This window comes from Eublepharis macularius, chromosome 1, assembly GCF_028583425.1.
Source record: "Eublepharis macularius isolate TG4126 chromosome 1, MPM_Emac_v1.0, whole genome shotgun sequence".
In the NCBI taxonomy this organism is placed as follows: domain Eukaryota; kingdom Metazoa; phylum Chordata; class Lepidosauria; order Squamata; family Eublepharidae; genus Eublepharis; species Eublepharis macularius.
The window spans coordinates 224,945,786-224,965,915 of record NC_072790.1 but is presented as its reverse complement, the minus strand read 5'-3'; the positions used below and the strand labels follow the sequence as shown (position 1 = coordinate 224,965,915).

Here is a 20,130-nt window from a genome sequence, read left to right as displayed (position 1 = left end):
TGGGTAGTATTAAGGGCATGGTTTGCGGCCGTTTCTGAGGCGACTACTCTGGTAGAAGAAGTAAGGGCGCATTGCTAAAAGTGGATGATTGGAGCTCTTCTCGAATCATGCGGATGCCGCTACTCGGCTGTGGGCAGCCGTATCCCTGCAGCTCCATTTGCTCCCACAATGCTCCGCGGCACATTAATTTGCATGCCGCTTGTCCACAGGCCGGCTGGGCCGCGCGACCGTAGCGTCACTCTCAGAAAGCCAGCGCGCGCTCGCTCTCAAAGGCGTCGGGGTCTCTTGCGTCATCCCCGCGAGCCCGTAACGGCCGCCATCTTGATGGCTCCGCCCCCCTCCTCCCCTGACCGGTTTCTGTGAAGAAAAGGTGGTTGGAGGTGAGAGCGGCGACCGGTCGGCCCTGCGGGCCTTTCCTTTTCCCGGTGGGAGGGGGAGAAGTCTTCGGTGTTGCTCTCGGCCGAGCTAACCTGTGTGGCCCCAGCAGAAGGCCGCAACTGGGAAAGAGCTTCGGAGGGACTGATCTGAATCTCCCGGACTGGGCCGGTGGCGTCCGCCGTCCAGGTTACAAAGGCGTCAGTCACCTTTGGGCGATGTCTGTCACATTATTATCCCGAGTTCTGAAGGAGTGCATCTTACATAGTACTAAACCTCCCCCCACCCCATTTAATTATCCTCACCACAGCCGTGTGAAGTAGGTTAAGGCGGAGAGTGAGTGGCCCAGATCTCCTAAGGAGAGAGGATTTGAATCAGTGGTGGCTCTAGCCCAGCATTCTAAAGGTTACACCATCGGGGCACCGCAGTGGTTGCAGGATAAATATAACGGGACCGAAGCTAGAGTAAACTAATCCTATGCTGCCCGTTTAAAACGGCACATCTTATCAGAAGCTGTAAGCTTGGGCTGGTCTGAAACAGTTCTGGGTACTAGTGCAGCTCCGTTCCTAGACATGTTGTGGGGATTGGTGGTGGTAGGGTCCATACATTTCCAGAAATGTCAGGATGCTCTCTTTTTTCAATATTTTTTCAAGGGTATTACTGATCTATCTTACTGGGTACAAGAAGTGTTACTGGAATAATTTGCGTCAAGTGTTTTGAACCCTGAAAGTGCTATGTCAATGTCAAGCTATTTTTTTTATTGAATGGCAGATAACTAAATGCATTCCTCATCTCCATCCCCCACCTCAGTTACTTTTTACCTGTAGTTTAATTGGAAGTACCTGGGTCAAATTTCCGTTCTGCCATTATTTTCTTGCACAGCCTTAGTCAAGCCGCTGCCAATAGCCATGAGTCCTTTCATCCATACAGTGGGATAATATCCTACAGAAATGTTACAGGATTGCTAAGAGTAATACATCAATGCTGTATAACTTTATTGTCATTCTTTCTATAGAAATTTTCATTTGTACAAGTTTTTGGTTTTTTTCCTTAGCCCCACAGCCCCATGGGAGGGAAGAATAACTGTTATGCCCCTTTTACAACCAGAGATCTGAAGCTGAATGAATTGGTTGCAACCACACAGTGTAGGGCAAGAAGAACTCCCCTCTATCCTTTGGACCGCTCTTAATAACTAGAAATGACACAGTGGTAAAGGAGACAGTAGGATCAAGTAGTCCAAACCCATATTAACCTTCCTCCAGAATAATCTGCAGCACTAATATTGCAGCATTCTGCTGAGAAAGTAGCACAAAGATGCTGTGCTTAAGAGTGTCTGCCTTAGGGTATTGTACACTGAAGCAGCAGATTGTTCAAAGCCTGGCAAATTCCTACAGGTAGCAAAAAAGTATGTGTGCCTGTGTGTGCCTATTTATTTTCCTACCTAACCTGGAAAAATTGTGTTTAGTCCCCTTTGTTCTTGTTTCCAGCTTTGCATTATTCTTAGACTTGAACCCTAAATGTTGTCTTTTCTATAATTGCTGACTTAATCTGAAGTCTTCCCATGATTTTTCTTGTTTGTATGTTCCTTCATTTCCATCTCTTTCTTTCAGGCAGAGTCTAGAGCACAATGGGAGGAGTAGCATCTGCCTGATCAGCTGCAGTGCCTTCATGGAATCTTGCCCCTCATCAGGCTGTGCCATGGGGATAGCCAGAGAAACCATAGACCAAGTGGTTGAAGGTGCCAGCCTGTCTGTTAGCATGGAGACTGGCTCAGAGGACACTTGCTGGGGTGGGCAGATTGATACAACCTTGGATGTGGTGACCTCAACAGGAGTTTGTTTGAGTGAGACAGACACAGCTGTTGCTCCCAACATGGAAAGTTGTCTACAGGAGAAGTGGCCAGGGCAGCAGAGCCCCTGCTGCAAGAAGAGAGGATGGGAGGGAGCAGAAGGCGAGCCTCTCCCTAAGCAGCTTAAGAAGCAGCAAACTGAAGAGACAGAGCATCAGGAAGCCCTTGGTATATTTCTTGGTTTTTTTATGTCTCTAATAAGCCTCTCTTCCGCCATGGCCAGGGTCTAAAATCATATTATCTGCCCACTATGCAAAGAAGAGAAGAAATTGCTCTATGCAAACAGTTTTTAGCATCAGTGAACATGAGAGAGAAAGTGGGCATATTACAGGCTGAGTCCCTCATCCTCTCTTTTTTTAATTTTATTTTATTACCGCAAATGACAAGCAACGGTTCACATTGAGAGACAAAAACATACAAACAAACAAATAAACAAGAACATAGAGGGAGACATACCATTTAAACATTTTACAGATTCTTTTTACTTAATAACTCATCCGTAATCCCCATATCTTAACTAAACATAAAACTTCAGCCTATCATTTGTTGCCAACCTTATAACCCTAATTTTCAAATCCACAGATCACTAGTTCTGACTTCTCTTTTATGTACAGAAAGTCCATGAAATGTTTCCAGATCTTCACAAAATTTGCTGTCGTTTTATCCCTCAGCAGTTCCGTAAATTTTGTCATTTCCGCAATCTCTAACATCTTTATTAGCCCATCATCTACTGCTGGCAATTTATTCGATTTCCAGTATTGTGCATAACTTATTCTTGCAGACATTGTCATGTATCTAATAAAAATTCCAAATTCATTTTCTATTGAAATATTCACTAAACTCAATAGACACATCTCTGGCTTTAGTTGCAGATTGGTCTTTAATATTTTTTTCATTATTAGATGTATTTGTTTCCAATACTCTTTAGTAACCGGGCAGGACCACCGCATATGGTAGAAGGAACCCTAATTTCTTTGGCACTTCCAACATTTGTTTGATCTTCTCTTATACATCTTCGCTAGTATTTGTGGGGTCATGTACCACCTATACATCATTTTATAGAAGTTTTCTTTCAAGTTATAACATAATGTACATTTTAGACCATAATTCCACATTTTCTCCCATTGCTCCATATGGATATTATATCCAAAGTTTTTAGCCCATTTAACCATACAGTCCTTCACTTGTTCTTCTTCTAATTCCACTTTTAGCATAAATTTATACATTCTAGATATTAAGTGATCTTCTTTTTTACATAGCTCTTTTTCAAATGTACTAGTAGTTTCCTCCATACCATGCATGTTAAGATCATTTTTAAACCTTTCTGATAGTTGCATATATGCAAACCACTGACAGTCAAAGCCTTTCTCTTTCAATTCCTCTCTAGAATGCATTTTTGTCTCCTCTTGTGAGAAATTACATAGATCATAGTATGTTAACCACCTATCTTTATACACTGTTTCCCTTCTAAATAACACCTCACTTGGTGAAAGCCATAATGGTATTTTTATTGTTATTCTTGCCCTTGAACTTAATCCAAATTTGTATCAGGGCTTGACGTATGATATGGTTCTTAAAATCTGCATTTACTTTAATCTTATTGTACCACAGGTATCCATGCCACCCATATCTTAAATCATGTCCTTCTAATTCCAGGAGTCTCCTATTCCTTAATTTTATCCAGTCCTATAACCAAACTAAACAAGCAGCTGCATAATATAGTTTTAAATCTGGCAGCCCCAATCCACCTCTTTCCTTTGCATCTTGCAAAAGCTTTTGTTTAATACGTGTTTTTTTTCTTTGCCATATAAACTTCATTATATCTCTTTGCCATAAGAGTGCTTATCAGAGCTTAAAATTGGGATTGTCTGAAACAAAAACACCAATCTTGGCAAAACATTCATTTTAATAACAGAAATTCTACCTAACAATGAAAGTTGTAATTTCTCCCATCTTTCTAGGTCTTTAATTTCATTCCATACATCATATTTTTATTTGTCAGTATTACTCCTAAGTATTTAACCTTTTTTTTCAATTGTAAATCCTGTTGAGTCCCTCATTCTTGTTGTATTCTCTGTACTATCTCAGAGCCCAGTTCATCAGCCATTTCTAATTGTGCTCAAGCCTGTACAGGACAAGCCCTGAAAAAGAGGGGAGATTTTGGAGGGAAGTGTGTCTGATTAGAAATGTATTGTGCAGAAAGAGATGGCTGGACTATTTGGTATAGTTTGCTGATGAAAGGACAGATCCTACCCCCTTTTTTAAAAGATGTCACTCAGGATTTCTGCAGAGACTTTGTGGTTTCGGGGTAGTGAAATTGTTGTACTGGTTACATTCTCATATCTGTCGATCCTTCAAGATTCCTATTATGACATCATGAGTTAGGAACTAAAGTGGGGGGTGGAGTAGCTGAGCAGTCCAGGATAAACTAGATGCAACTTCTGGACTCAGTAGTGAGATGGCTGGAGATGGCTTTTTACATGGGCAATTGAGGCTGAATGGTCAAGAATGTAGGCGGTGGGATTGTGAGCTTCGCCCAGCACAGTCCTTTCTGTCTCCAGTTGACCTCACATGTGGTCAGCATCTGAGTAAATCTGGTCCTTTCTCTCCAAACAGGTGAGTTCCATGCATCAACAGCCATGGCCATTGCTTATCCTGAAGATGTATCACCACCTCTGCCACTGATACAGAAACCTACCCGTGGCCGGAAGCCCAAACAGAGAGCAGAGGTTTGCAGAGGCCCTGCTCCTCAGGAGCCCAGAGTTCAAGGCGAGGTCCCTGGGCCTTCGGAGAATGGACCTTCCCTGCCTGTGAAAGTGCCGAAGAAGCGAGGGCGCAAGTCCAAGGCAGAGCTGCTCCTACTGAAGCTGTCTCAGGGACTGGAGTGCCAGTCATCAGAACCTCTTCACCAGCAGAAGTCACTGGCCAGTGATGAGAGCCCTGACTGCCTGGATGTCACTCCTGGGGGGCGCCCAAAGCGCCGGGCTGCTAAAGTGTAAGGAAAAGGATTTAAGGCCTTTGTTTGAATAGAAGGAGTGAGTGGATTTAGAGAGCTTGCATAGTTATTTAGTAGATTGAAGAAGGGGCTCCCTTGTTAGTGACTAGAGGAAGTGGAGTTTAAGATACCTTCACCGCCGGTGGCAGGGTTTCTGGCACCCGTGGCGATCCCCATGTGCGCGCAGTGCACGCGCGCAGTGCGCACACGCACCCCTGGACTGCCTGATGACGTCATCCAGTGATGATGTCATCATGCAGCAAAGCCGGGGGCCATTGGCCGGTGGGTGGCTAGGGTGGCGCGCAGAGGCTGCTCGCGCTCGGCACACCGCCCTGGCCGCCTGCCATGCCTGGCCCACAGCTGCTGCTCCTAGCCAGTGGCAGCGGCAGCGCAGGGCTGGCCAGCTGTAGCAGCCATGGGCCAGGCACACCAGCTCTGTGGTGCGCGCCTCCGCCCCCACCCAGGGCCAGTGCCCCCTCCAGCACCGCGGCACCTGCCTCACCGCCTCAATGGTGGCGCCGGCCCTGGATACCTTCTCAAAAGGTTGAGCTTGGGAGCAGTTAGGAGACTCCATGTGGGTCAAGAATGCTTTGTGTGTGCTCATTTGAAGAATGCTGCTGTCCTCTTTTTCTCTTGTGCCCAAGCTCCTCTTGGCCCCTTCTCAATGAGACTGTAGTTTTGTGCAACAGCCTTTTTGCTAGAATTGTCAGCTACTGAATTTTAGCACTTATTCACTTGATCTGCCTGTATTTGAATATGGGTAAGCAATAGCTGCAAAGGGTCCTCCTGTATTGCATCAAAGACCAGCTAGTATCAGTGAGAATGGGAAACCCTTTCTCCAAATGGCACTTACGAGGTTATTTAAAAATAATTACACCTGCCCTCCAAATCCTTTATCACTAGAATGGAAGGCATTTCTTCATAGGCTCAAATACTACTCCACTGGGGCTGTTTCAGATCAAGAAGATGGCATGAGGAAAATTGCTTAACTTGTGCACACACCCTGCGTTCCAGTCATGATGCAAATCAGGGACTCACACAGCTGCTACAAAAAAATAGCTTTCAGCTCTGGACATTGAACTTCATGTGTGTTTTGGGACTGAGGGGGAGGATTGCTGACTCTGCAGGACCAACTGACCACCGCCTGGTGGTGTTTGTGTGAAGGTATCGTTAGCAGGTGGGAGAGGTAGCATTCTTGTTGGCAGCCTCCAGGTGGGGCCTGCAGATCTCCCAAAATTCCAACTGATCTCCAGACAACAAAGAGCAGTTCCCTGGAGAAATGGCTGTGTTTTGGAGTGTGGACTTTATGGCATTATACCCTCCTGAACTTCCTCTGTTACCTGAACCCCCACCCTTCCCAGGATCCACCCTCAAATCTCTAGGAATTTTTCACCCTAGAATTGACAGCTCTAGGTAGGATGGTGGCAGCTGCCTTTGGTCCCACACTGCTCTCTTCCTTGGGACACTGAATTCATGCACAGTGTTCTGACAGTGCATCATGCTGTTTCCCAGCAGGCCCTGGAAGGTGAGGAGTGTGATTCTGTACTCTGTAGCTTAGCTTGTGTCCTTGTATGTTCCCAGAGCCCTTCTGTACCTGCAGGAACTGGCTGAGGAGTTGACATCTGCATATCAGCCTCCCACTCATGGGACCTCAGAGAGCCCACTTAGGCCCGAGGAGCCCAGCAAGAAGCGACGAGGTCGGAAGCCACATGAGCAGAAGCTGGAGAACGATGAAGATGCAGACTTTGTCCCCCCGGAAGAAGGGCTTGTGCAGGCAGAGGAGGAGGAAGAGGAGGAGAGTGAGCTGTTGCTGAGTGAGGCATCCGAGTCTGAGCTGGAGCACAGCCCACGAGGAGCTGTGGTAACCCAGCACTGCAGTACTCTTATGTTCAGGGCCTCTCCTGCCTATTATTTCTGAAGATAAGACAAGAAGGCTGGAGGTGGGGGTGGGGATCTCAAATACAGACAGAGTCCAGCTTTCTTGGGAGGATTAGTTGGATGATGTTATTTTCTTGTGAGCTTGAGAGGATAGGTTCCAGGATCCTGCAGACAGTTTACATGGCGATTTCTTTTCCCTAGCGATCCAAGGCTCAGTGCCGAGGATTTGCCTCCAATGGCTTGCACAACTCCATCATGGCTCCTGTCTGGCAATCTCTCAGGGTCACCCATCACGTGTGAGTATGGGGCTTGTGCATTTCTCTCCTGGTTTTCTCAATAAGTGGGCTGGGAACTGGGAAGTGGCTGTAGGTCTGACCAGGATAGAGTGGATGCTGCTGCCACTTAGGTGAAGAGGAGGAATCAGAGTGTTGCCCAAGGGACTGAGAGAGGGGTGACTCCTGATGCCCATCAAAATCCTGTTATGATAGTGAGAGTGCTAGGGCCTGAACTACTAGGGAATGCTACAGTTGTTAGCTCAAAGGATGGAGTCCCAGAGCTCACGAGATCTTACAGACGTTAGGTTGGAAGCTGTGGAGAGACCTGGTGCCTGTACATATGAAAGACTTGGCGGGGGAGGACCACTTGACTCCATCACTGTTTACTTTCAGATGGCCTTGGAAACTTGGGGCTGAGTGGCTTGCATAAGTAGAAAATTACAAGTCATAGGATGCTGCCTCTTTCCTGAGTCAAACCTTTGTTTCATCCAACTCAGTGCTGTCCATTTTGATTGGCAGCAGCTTTCCAGAATCTTCTCTTATTCATTGAACCACATCCCCTGCCTCCCCCCATTATTTTTTGTCTCCTGTGTTCTTTGAGTTTTTAGACTTGTGTGAGTTTTGTATCATTTTATATGGCTCATTACAGAGCAGGCAATAAATATTTTAAATAAAAAAACAGGCAAGGTCATCAGGTCATATGGAGGGCACATTGTGTGAGGGCTAGAGATTTAAATCTGGCATTCTAAAGCCATGGCAAAAAACTGAAATGTAGGGGAAAATACTTTAAGTACTTACCTTTCAATTTATTTTATTGTTTTAAGAACATACAGTGTATTATTTATAGCTGGCATTTAAAACTTTACTCTTAATTGTGTGAGTCTAGGAGGAGCAGAATCTTCTCCCTCTGCCTTTGGGTCCTCCCCCCCACCCCCATTTCTACTGCTCCCTCTTCAATGGTTTAAGCACCATTTGGGGATGCTAGGCAATCCAAAACACCTCCTAACGTTAGACACTGGCGGAAAGTTTATCCCCAAATTTCCATTTTTGTTTAAACCTGGATTTTTCTGCAAACCTGGAGAGTAACAGAACTCTGAGTGGCCAACATTCCGTCTTTCATCTGGTTGCATCTCTGCTGATTGTGTAGTTGTGTTTGCTTCTCCTCCAGGCGTGAACAAGTTCACTCTCACTGGGAGTTTCCAGAGTGGGTTCCCTCAGCTCGGAAGTGGGTCTTTTTGTCAGAGAGGTGAGTGGTGTCGGTGGCAGAGAAACTGAACTAGAGATCTCTCGTATCTTATTGATCAATCCCATTTTATCCCTCCCTTCCTCCAAGGAGCTCAGGGCAGCGTGCATAGGCCTCCCCTCCTCCGTTTTATCCTCACAGCAACCCCATGAGGTAGGTTGGGCTGAAAGAGAGTGACTGGCCCAAGGTCACCTTGCGAGCTTCATGTCAGAGTGGAGATTTGAATCTGGGTCTCTTCAGTCTTAGTCTAACCATTGCACTACATTGGCTCTTTATAGGGAGCGGCATGCAGGTGAGGAAAGAGGCACGTGCCACTGGCTGTTCTGATGGGTCAAAGGGACATCTTGACTGGTGGGAGAAGGAGGAAGGTTAAGGGCAGTGATTAGGGAGGGGTGTGCTCTGTGGCGTTTGTGGCAAAAGATTTTGCACTTCACTCTCAGAGCTATGAATCCTCATCGGAACAGGCTGCACCATTGCATGGATCAAGGAAACTGGCAGTCTGTTTGGAGGGGGAGGAAGCTGTTCCGTTTCTCGAGGGGAGGAGGGTCATCTTCAAAGGTTCCATAGAAGTGACTTTTCCACTCTGTTCTGCTCCGTCTCCAAAAGTGAAGTGAATGAATTCCTCCCTGGGGAAACCAAATCTCCACTCTTCTCCATCAAGCGGGAAGGTCTGCAAGAAGACAGCAGCGTTCTCTACCGGATTAACAGGTATGCTGGAGTTTGGATGGGAAAATGGGGCAGTGGTGTAATGTGCTCTAGAGTTTTTTGGCAAAATATATATATATATATATGGATCAGTACAAATTATGTGTATCTAAGTTGGTGTATATATTTATGATTCAAGATATACAGAAAGGCAAGATTGTGCCCACAGTGTTTATTTATTTATTTTATTTATTTATGTCATTTATAGTCGGCCCTTTTCACTGAGACTCACTGGCTTGGAACTCACTGAGACACTGAGTTCGAAGACTATTTTTCCTGTTGAAAGAATGAGGGCTAGAAACACATTTCAAGATAATAATAACAACAACATTTGGTTTATATACCACCCTTCAGGATGACTTGACACCCACTCAGAGCGGTTTACAAAGTATGTTACCATTATCCCCACAACAATCACCCTGTGAGATGGGTGGGCTGAGAGAGCTCTGGGAAGCTGTGACTGACCCAAGGTCATCCAGCTGGCTTCAAGTGGAGGAGTGGGGAGTCAAACCCAGTTCTCCAGATTAGAGTCCTGCGCTCTAACCATTACACCAAACTGACTCTCAGGTACTCACTCTGTACCAGAGATCTGATCAAATGTGGAACAAGTGATGTTTGCTGGCTTTTGTGGGAAGGAACTGTGATGAACTGGAGAGAATCGGACACGAGTATTTTTCAAGATGTAGTTAGGGACACGTGGTCAGACCATAAAGGAGATACTGAGTTTTAGGGGTAGACTGAGGGAATGAACTTGTCAGTCACCTAAGATGTAGATGTTTTGGTGGTGAAAGAGTGTGCATACCCCCACATAGGCAGCTGATCCCAAATGGTTAAAATGGCAGCATTATGCTTTGGAGTACAAGTACAGGCTAGAAATGGTTTGGGGTTCTCTTTAATAATCCTCTTTAGCTGGTACTATAAATAGCTAGACATCAAATGTTACTAAGGGTAAAGGACTAGGGAGAACTGCTTAGTCTTATGGGTATTGACCTTTTAGAGGCAATGATCCACATGCTAACATTTCTTATAAACCTTGGAGGGCTTTGGAGTCAGGCCAGGCAACAAATGGGGCAAAGTCTGGAAGCAGCCTGTTTGCAGCTGAGGCCTGGGTGAAAGCATATAGGAGTTTGAATCCAATTGGGAAAGCAGTAAGCACGCCAAGACTTGAATACCAAGGAGACTATTAACAGCTCCATATACCCTGTCTTGGATGAACACAACTTTTGCTCATTCAATAATACCATCTCTCCAAGCCTTTTGGTTCAGGATTTCTGAAAGTTTGGCCTCCTGCTATGCTCGGCAGTGTGCTCCCATGAGTTTGCTATGTCCCCAGTCCAGCTTCCCCTGTTTTACATGTCTGCTGTGACTTGCATCTGTTCTCAGAGACCTGCGGCAGAGAGGTCTTTGTCCACTTCTGATACTTGAGATCCTTTGGAAATGTCAGGGACTGAATTTGGGACTTTTCTACATGGAAAGCAGATGCTCAGCCAATAAGCTGTGCCCCTCCTTTCCTGCCTTGTAGGTTTAATGCCTTGCAGCCTCATGAGGAACGCCTAGACATGACTTTCTTCGTTGGAGGACCCATCTGGGCCATGGAGTGGTGTCCAACTCCTGAAGGCTCCATGGCATCCCAGTATGTGGCCATCTCCTGCAACCAAGGCATGGATGATCGACACAGTTTGGTGGGAATTCATACAGGGCCAGCTCTGCTTCAGCTCTGGGAGCTAGGACCCATTCTACAAGACACAGGGTGAGTTGGGGGCGGGGAAAGGAGGCTGATGTGGGGCATGTTGTTCATTTTCCAGGCTGCCCTGGGTTCCAGAGGAGTCATATAAAGCATCATATTTGTTTTTTGCTGCCTTATGGTTAAGGTTCCAACTCTGGGGAATGTTACGGGCATGTCAGTCCCACAAGAGACCTTTTGGCTGGAACAGCCACAGACAGAAAGGGTTTTCCTTCTTGGGACTGAGGGATGCACAAGCATTGCTCATTGCAGATACTCTGTGCTAGGCTAGATCCTGTCTCTAGCTTTGCAAAAAATATTGCACTGGGGATGCAAGGAGTGGCAGGCTGTGTAAAGGGAGAGACAAGTGTGAAGGGACAGGCAGGAGTGAGAAGTTTCTCAGCCAATGAAATCCCGTCCCAGACTTCCTTTTTTTGGAGACCTCAGCAGACAGCTTAGAAACAGGCTTTTTCTGGGACTTTTTGTTCACTGCATTGGGTACCAAATGGCATGGCTGAGTCTATGCCATGGCCGGGATGGTGGTGGTGAGGGATAATAGGTAGATGAACAAGGTTTCTCTTAGAGTCTGTTATATCCCTTCTTTCCTCAAGGTCTACTACCAAGCCAGTACTGGCTTATGCCATTGCCACTAGCCATGGCTGCATTTGGGATATGAAGTTCTGCCCAAGTGGAGGTTGGGAGCTCCCTGCCTCCCGACACAAGGTAAGAGCTTTAGTTGGTCGTCTTGGCAGAGAGGTAGATTGGAAAACACTTTTTTCTTTTTCTGTGAAAATTTGGGGATGTGAAACAAGCAACCTGCATGTCCTCGCAGTGTCTCCTGGTCTTGGGAATTGTCAGGGAAGCCTCTTGAGAGGACGCTCATTATCTTTGGTTCCCTCTGCCCCTTGCAGTCTTTCCAAATGAGCCGGCTGGGACTGCTGGCTGTGGCTTTCTCTGATGGCAAGGTGCTGGTGTACAGCCTTCCGCATGGCCAGGACTTGCATGCATACAGGAGAGCCCAGGTAACAGGTAGGAAGAGCTGTAACATCTGTTGGGAAAGCAGCAGGCAAGCTGGACCTAGTATCTGTCAAAACAAACCAAGTTACACCGCCCCCCCCCCCAGTGGCTCATTGCCTCTGAGCATGACCCTTCATGGTTATCTGGGGTGTCTCTCTCTCCCCACTAACTTTTATGGAGAAATCCCCATACACACACACTGAATGCACCAAGCAGCATTTGGGGGTGCATTCTAGGGCAGAGGAGAAGGCTCTCCCACCCGACAACTTAAGGTGAGGAGGCCAGTTGAATTCTCCAAACTAAATGGTGTTAATGAGAAGCAGCCACTGCTCTTTGCTTGAAGGGAGCCTGTTCTAGTGTCAGTCAGTGGAGACCTTTTACCCATATCTTGAAGAGTGAGTCATGTGCTAGTCTGGATTACAAGTCAGGACCACAGCAAACAGTAGGTTCAGCACTAGCTCCCTCCTCCACTCCCCACTGCTTCATCCCAAGCTCAGGGGTGCTGAGATGTTCCATTATGCAGACATTTCTTGCAGGATTCAAGAGGCTGTCGTAGTACAGTCATGGCCTCCCCATAAAGGGATAGGGAAAGCTAAGGCATTCCTAGTTTCCCTCTCTTCCCCCCTCTCCAACCCAACAAACTTTCTCCCAAAGTTAACCCTTCCCCGAGCTGAGAACATTTTTGCATCTGTGCAGGCTGGACTCTTCAAGGCAGTTCTCTGCCATTCTGAAAGAAAGTCTTCCCATTCCTCCCTGCTAGGTAGAGAACTGTCTGTGAATTCCGCCAGTAAATGTCTTCTTTCCTCTCTTGCTCCCTTCCCCTTCCCTCTCCTGCTCAGCCAGCTATATCGGCTAATGATGCTTGTAATTATATCTGTCTGTAAGAATGATTGATGATGATGATGGCTGGGGGGGGGCACTTGTGAGCACTCAACCTTGATCTCTGTGGTGAAAATAGACAGTCTCCAGGGAGCCCAGATCAAGCTCTTAGTCTCTCCCCACCTCCTCCTGTGCCGCATTGGGTGGGAGGGGGAGCACACATGCGTAATGTTGAATTACCTCCCAGTCCTTCCACTTTTGCCAGAGACTGACAAAGCCCCAGATGGACAGATGGCTGGGTGATTGAAAAGTGAATGGAATTTAGGGGGCCAAATCTCTCAACTCTCCCTCCTACCTTTAACCTAGTCTGCAGCCTTTCATTTGGTTGAGCTTGATACTCCCTTCCTACCACTTATGTTTAAGTTATCTGTGTTACATCTGGCATGGGAGGGGGGTTGTGCCCTCCTCGAAAGTGGTTGTCCTGTTCCTCTCTTTGAGGATTGCCTTATTGTGATGTGGAGGGTGGCTGGTAGCAGTTATCCATGCCTTGGTTTGGAAAGGTTCCACTCTTGGTTAAGCCATGAAGCTTGTTGCAAGACCTTGGCCACGGGACCCAGTGGAGGTTGGGCAGCTTCCCTACATTGGGCTGAGTAGCAGAGACACTTGAGTTGCAGCAAAAATAACCTGTGTGGCTACAAAATTCCTGTTGAGTTGCTTCTCTCAGGGACAGGGAGCTGGCAACTCTGAGTGTACTGTGTTTCTGCTTGTGACTAAGAGAAATTTGCCAAGCAGGGCTGTTTCCACAAAGTTTCTTCTGGGTGTCCCTCCAATGCTAGCTTTCTTGGACTTGTTCAGGGAAGGTAGCAGTCCTTGTGGCATACCAATAAGAGAAGTTACAGCTTGAACTTCCTGAACTGGTGATAACTCGAGGTAGGCAGATGGTAGACGGGAGAATTGTCTTGTGGCCAAAATTTGGGCTGGGCTAGGTGGTGGATAATCCTATTTAGCTTCTGGAATGCAGTGTAAGGGAGTGCTTAGACTGGAGCAGGGCTCCCTCAACAGCCCCAGGTTTCAGTGGCAAGAAAGGGTGAAAGTTTCCACTGGATCTTGATGAGGTTGCTCATTGTCTGACCTCCTTTCTCCTCCTCTCCTAGATGGGCCATCCCCACGGCATGCTATCTGCAAGGTATGTCACTCCATCTACATCTAGACCTAACATGGCCCCATCTGCAGGCTCCCTTGTGGAGGCATGGGTTCTGTGCTGCATCTTTCAACTTTCCAGTTATTTGAGAAAGGCAGTGGTCAGCAAGAGGGACAGTCCATTGTTAGCCAGTTAAGTTCAGTCTGCCGGGATGCTTTTTTGTTATACCTCTAGTATTAGTAAGACTTACTCTGGAAAGATAGTACTGGTTCTTCAGCACCTCTCCTCCAAAAAAAAGAGGCCATCTTTATGTTGATGATGGCTGTATCTTTTTTGCTTCAGGTGCAGTGTGTGGCCACCTTGCAAGTGGGATCCATCCAGGCAGGGAGCCCCTCCGAATGTGGGCAGTGTTTCAGCTTGGCATGGATGCCCACCAAGCCTCACCATCACTTGGCAGCCGGCTTCTATGATGGTGAGAAGGGAAGGCCCTGGAGAGGGGGCTGAGGGGGGCTTCCTTCTGTTTGCTGTCCTGGCCCCATGCTTACAGTCTCCTCTTCCCAGGAACTGTGGCTCTGTGGAACCTCTCCAACAAGTCCTTGCTGCAGCGAGTCCGCCTGCCTGATGGCTCCCTCAAACTGTACCCATTTCACTGCTTCCTTGCCCACGATCATGCCGTGCGAAACATCCAGTGGTGCAAGGCAAACAGGTGTGTGTTGTGTGTGTGTTCATGCATGCATATAGACATGGAAAAAAAGAGATTGGTGAGACCTGTTTTCCCTTGATGGCAAGCTCCCAGTGGTGGGCTACACTCAACGTGGCTATGGCAGAAGAAGCCAAGCAGTAGTAGTTGGCAGTAGACTGCCTACAGAGATATGCTTCCGGACCCCCAGTTACTGAGTGTGATCTGTCTTGGAGCCTCTGCTTCTTCTCATCCAATATGAGCATATCTTATCCTCAATCCCTTTCCCCATACCATTGCTGGAAGGAGGTGCCCTTGCCTTTGAAAAGGAGCTGGAGTATCAGTGGAGTGATCTGTTTTGGTTCTAGCAATTTCATGGTGACAGCAGGGAATGACCGCAAGATCAAATTTTGGGACCTGCGCCGGCTGCATGAGCCCATCAACAGCATCAAGCGTTTCTTGAGCACAGAAATTGCCTGGCTGCTGCCTTACAGTGGGATCACAGTTGCACAGGACAACTGCTATGCCTCGTGAGTATGTGTATGTACGCGTGTATTTTGGGACAGGCGCAGAAGCTTGCTTTGAAGCATACACAGTTGTTATTAGCCTCATGGCTGAAAAGGTGTCCTTTTGGGGACTAACCCCAATCACAGAAAATTGGATTTATCATTTTTGTTGTGATACATGGTGGGGATCCAGAAATCTCCAGTGAGGTTGTGTCAATAGCTCCACAATAGGGCACAGAAGCCTGATTTGCACACTTTCTTAACATGGTAAAATTGCTATATGTAGTTCTTACCACATTTGTTTCAGAGGGCAAATGTTTTATGCGCTGGTGCTTGCCTGTTGAGATTAACAACTTTCTGATGCTATAAATAACAGCACTCTTTGAATTTAGTGGCAATTTAAATCTACTGTAAATGGTTTGAGAACAAGTGTGCATGCACACAAACATGCATACACACGTAAGCTTGTCCCCTAATCAGGTTTTCTTTAGGAGTGCTGTACCCCAGCCTACAGTCCCTCCCATATTTTGCATGTTCTTAGGTTTCTTTGGAGTACTTGCTTCAGAGACTAGTTCCAGGGAGCAGCATCAGACTTTTCACTATCTGCTACAGGTCTAGTTTAAGAAATTCTAGTTTAGCAATTCAGGAAATTCCTCTTGAAGGTTAAAGTAAATTTTATATATAAAGTGCGCGCGCGCACGCACACACATTATAGAGGTTTGTTTAAAATGGTACTAGTTATAAGAATGTGCTCTCAGCTGAGACTGAAGCTTTTCTGACCAGATCAGAGGATAGGATTTGAAAATAAGATTTTCCTATTCGCCTCTGAATGTTCAGGTCTCATGTACTGTGCACTATTAAGCTTTCTCGCTTGTGAAGTTTCACACTGGAAAAGATACAGCTAGCTCTTGTTTAAGTAGAGCCAGCAAGTCCAGTGAGCTGGATATCGTGGTGTTTGATTCAGCATCTCCTTGAAGATTTCTAGCATAGGAATCTATTATTGAAACCAGAGTTTTCTAGTATTTGGACTTCCTGGAAACTGAAGTCCCTATATGTTTGTTGCTCTTCCTACTACATTTCTAGTTTTAGGTCTGTAGAGTGGTCAACAGGTTAGTAGAAGCTGTTCTGGATCAAAAATAGTTATGATGCTGGATTGTTTGGTGGGTGAATAGCAGCAGAATATGAGCATGCAGGGTCCAGGCCCGTTGTACAACAGAGTGGGTGTGTTATACTCCTGTACTCCTCTTGCATTGCAGGTATGGCCTCTGTGGGATCCACTACCTGGATGCTGGCTATTTGGGCTTCCGGGCCTATTTTGTGGCCCCTCGCAAAGGCACTGTATGGGTAAGTTCCACAACTGCTAAGGTCAGAAATGAGGCAGCATTCAGTGGAGGCTTTTCCACAGCCTAGCCTGGTAGGGCAGGAGCCATGCTCTGTGCTTGACTCTAGACTCTATTTTTGCAGAGCATCTCTGGATCTGATTGGCTGAACTCTATCGCTGCTGGAGACTCCACAGGGGAGCTGGTGGCTGCGATGATGCCTGACCTGTCAATCAACCCACACAATGTTAAACGCCCCTCTGAACGCCGATTTGTAGGTGTTGCTGCTATTTCACTTGGGAAAGTTGCATCCTGATGGTATTGAGGGCATTCACCAATAGTATTGTCCAATCACAGTACTATAAGGGGGAGAAGAGAACCCTTGCCTATACCAGAGAGATAGCATTCTTGATTGGTTGATGACTGAAGGAGGGCATAGTCATCTTCATTCCAATCCAGAAGTATTCCTCTCCTCAAGTATTCCATTGACCCAGTTACTGTGGCTGCTCTTTCCTGTCTCCATGGCAGCTGTTAGGAAAATGTAATCCCTTCCCCAAAATGTCTTGCAAATTAGAGGGTCTGATTTTTCTCAGGCTAGCTTCACCTTCCTCCACCTAGTAAAGACAGGGGCTTTTGGCCCAAACCGCATCCTTTTTACAAAGGAAGAAAAGGTAGAAAATATTCTGTTTTGAAGCTCCTGCATTCCACACTGATTACTCAGTAACCACTACCTTCACTTTCAATTAGAATTAGCAATTAGAATAATAATAATAATATTCGACTTAACACCCACTCAGAGCAGTTTACAAAGTATGTCATTATTATCCCCACAACAGCAATTGTGCTGTGAGGTGGGTGGGGCTGAGAGAGCTGTGACTGACCCAAGGTCGCCCAGCTGGCTTCAAGTGGAGGAGTGGGGAATCAATCCTGGTTCTCCAGATAAGAGTCCCACGCTCTTAACCATTTAACCAAACTGACTGAACACTTTGTAAATCACTCCAGAAAAAGTTTACTAACTCTTAACAAGGTACAATTTTGGAATAGTTTCTCCCTGAATCTGGGGTGGAGGGAAATTAAGTGAAGAATCTGAGAAGTTTTGTTACTGTGGTTTGACCTACCACTCTCTCCCCGCTCCCCAGATCTTAGTACTTGTGAAGCTTTTTCCACAGTATTCAGGGCAAGTGGGATGGGGGTGGACTTTGTTACAGAGGGCCCTAGAAATGTTGATGCCTTGCTTATCTAGGTCCTTGGGACTGCAAAGGAATATTTGGCCAGCTGTTGCAGGAGGAGAGGCTGACGTAATTCCTTCTCTTGTAGCTTAGGGCTTGGCTTGCTTGCTTGAGCCACTCCTTCAGCGGGCAGCCAGGGGAAGCCATCACCTTGAGACATTCTGTTATCTCTAATGAGAGCGTAATAGTATTGATGAGGTATGGTATGTCTGATGGCAGGATCACAGCAAGGGAATTCTCTCCTCCTTGCCCTTAACCAATCTCTGAATTTCCCCTTGTAGCCTATCTACAAAGCAGACCTACTGCCCTGTGGCCCAGTCAGCACCGATGCAAGGACGGAAGCTGGTGAGAAGCCCCCTGTGGAGGGCAGAACGTACAGTGAGTCAGTGGCCCGGAACTACATCCGCTTTCAGGATACTGACTTGGTGAGGGCTTGGAAGAAGCAGGGTTCTGCCTCACGGGGTGGAAATGGGTTAGTGAGAGGTGGGAAGTCATGTGAGCCCCCTTCAGTCTCTCAGCCTGCCTTTTGCCTGTTAGATCTTGGGGTGGAGAGTTGCCCTTTTGGGGAAAGAGGCTTAGCTCTTCTGTTTGATGGGCAGATGGTCATGGCGGCAGAGACATGTGGTGATGGTCATCTTCCCTCCTTCCCTAGACCCCAAAGGGCAGAAGTCCTATCAGTGTTTTCCAACTGTTCCTGCCTCTCTCCCCCATTCTTTGGTCCTTCCCATTCCACAGCATGTTTCTGGCTGATAAGACTCATTTCAGCCAGGCCCATCAATCACAGTCTTGACAGCAGGAGTCACGGGATCTGTGCTGGGGCCCTGCCACTGCAGAGAGTGTTATCCTTTTCTTTCTCTTGCTGCTGCCTGGAGAGCCTGGCAACTACTAGGCCTGGCTGCGCTTTCTGTTGAGGCTGATTCCCCTTCTCCTCAGCTCTCCCTTCTCTCCCCCAAATTAGAGGAGCTTTAAGGGCTTCTTTAGGAGAAAGACCCGGAAGCAAACACCAGTGCAAGAAGTAAAAGAAGGGGACAGCCTAGGCCGATTGCAGCTGGAAGCAGTACACAAGGTAAGGGCAAGAAAGGGGCTACAGCGAGGCTTGGTGGGAGGGGGGCAGCCTTAGGCATCCCATTGTATATTTGGCTGTCACAGAAGCGTTTCTGCCTCAAGAATCTGTGGATCTTTGCCAATGCTTGTGGCTGGCGTCAACCCGTTGCAGTCCTGTAGTGGAGATGACTGGCATTAAGGGGTTGGGATGAAGGATGCAGTAGTGCTCACTCCCCACCCACCCACCCCATTCTTCCCTTCCTTCTTTTTGCCTGTCCCTCATTGATGTCCTCTCTTTGGCAGGTTCGCTTCAGCCCCAACCTCGACTGTCACAGCTGGCTGGTGTCCGGGGGCCAGTCTGGCATCGTGCGTGTGCATTGCCTTCGCGCATTGGCTTCACCCCCAAGCCACAAACTCTTTCTTGAGTGCCAGGCCCAATTCAGCTCCATGTTCCATACAGAGGGCCAGGCCGATGGCCCTGGAGGCAGTCCAGCTGGGGTGTACACTGCCGTCAGCTGAGCAGCACCTGGGACCCCACAATCGTTTTTGGCATCAGCACACATCACCAAGTGATTCAGGCATCCTGTGATATATCTGGAGCCATGATGGTATCTGCAGAACATTAGCAGCTGGCTGTATCCTGGCTTGAACTCTGTGGGTCAGCCAACTCGAGAATGGACAGGCTAGAGAGAAGCACAAGGGGAGGCGGCTCAGACAGCCACTCTGACTGCTGCAAGTCCTCCAGCAGCCAGCAGGGTTTGCCCCATGAACTCTGGGCAGGTCCTAAGGCCCATCCTTAGCAGGGCCTCTCCACCAGTCTGAGGGTTGTGTTATCCCTAGCTGGAGGCCAGGCTGTCTTTTGGATGCGAGGTGCCAGGCTATGAAGGAAGGGGGTTTCCATCTCCCTTTGGCTGGCCCAGCAGAATAGTGCTCTGTGTCCCCTCTCCCTGCTTGAGCCTGCCAGTGATGAGGATAGGTTGGCAGGGAAGCTTGCCACTTTCCAAAGGCCCAGAGTAGCTCTGAGTATCACACCAGGAGGAGCCAGCTTGTAGTCCCCCCACCCCCAGCAGCCTCTTTGGGGCCACATCCTTGCTCACATTGAGCTGTTTTCTTGTTTTAACTGTTAGTAAAGTGGATTTTGGTTTTTAAAGGGTGTCTGTCTCTCTGCAGATAGGAAGGAGGCTTCCTCTCTCTTCCCAGATATGAGGTATGGCAGCGATCTCTCTGCCACCACTTGAGAAATTGCCCTCCTTGGCCTCTGTGCCTTGACTGTGATCTGTGGGAGGAATGCAACAACATCTATTGTTTGGGTCAGGGTTGGAGACAAATTCGC

At 47.3% G+C, this 20,130-nt stretch overlaps 1 protein-coding gene across 1 annotated transcript; it reads left to right on the top strand.

Moving 5' to 3' along the window:
- Positions 1–523: 523 nt before the first annotated feature.
- GTF3C2 (general transcription factor IIIC subunit 2) lies at positions 524–19,928 on the top strand (the record flags this gene model as incomplete). The annotated part of the gene is made up of 19 exons (XM_054972812.1): positions 524–564; positions 1,986–2,392; positions 4,841–5,219; positions 6,801–7,080; positions 7,299–7,393; positions 8,541–8,618; positions 9,222–9,323; positions 10,843–11,070; positions 11,655–11,766; positions 11,955–12,072; positions 14,034–14,065; positions 14,363–14,492; positions 14,582–14,726; positions 15,068–15,229; positions 16,462–16,549; positions 16,670–16,798; positions 18,035–18,178; positions 18,712–18,819; positions 19,101–19,928. Coding segments are annotated over 19 exons (2,994 nt in total), but the record flags the coding sequence as incomplete, so codon positions are not given.
- Positions 19,929–20,130: the final 202 nt, after the last annotated feature.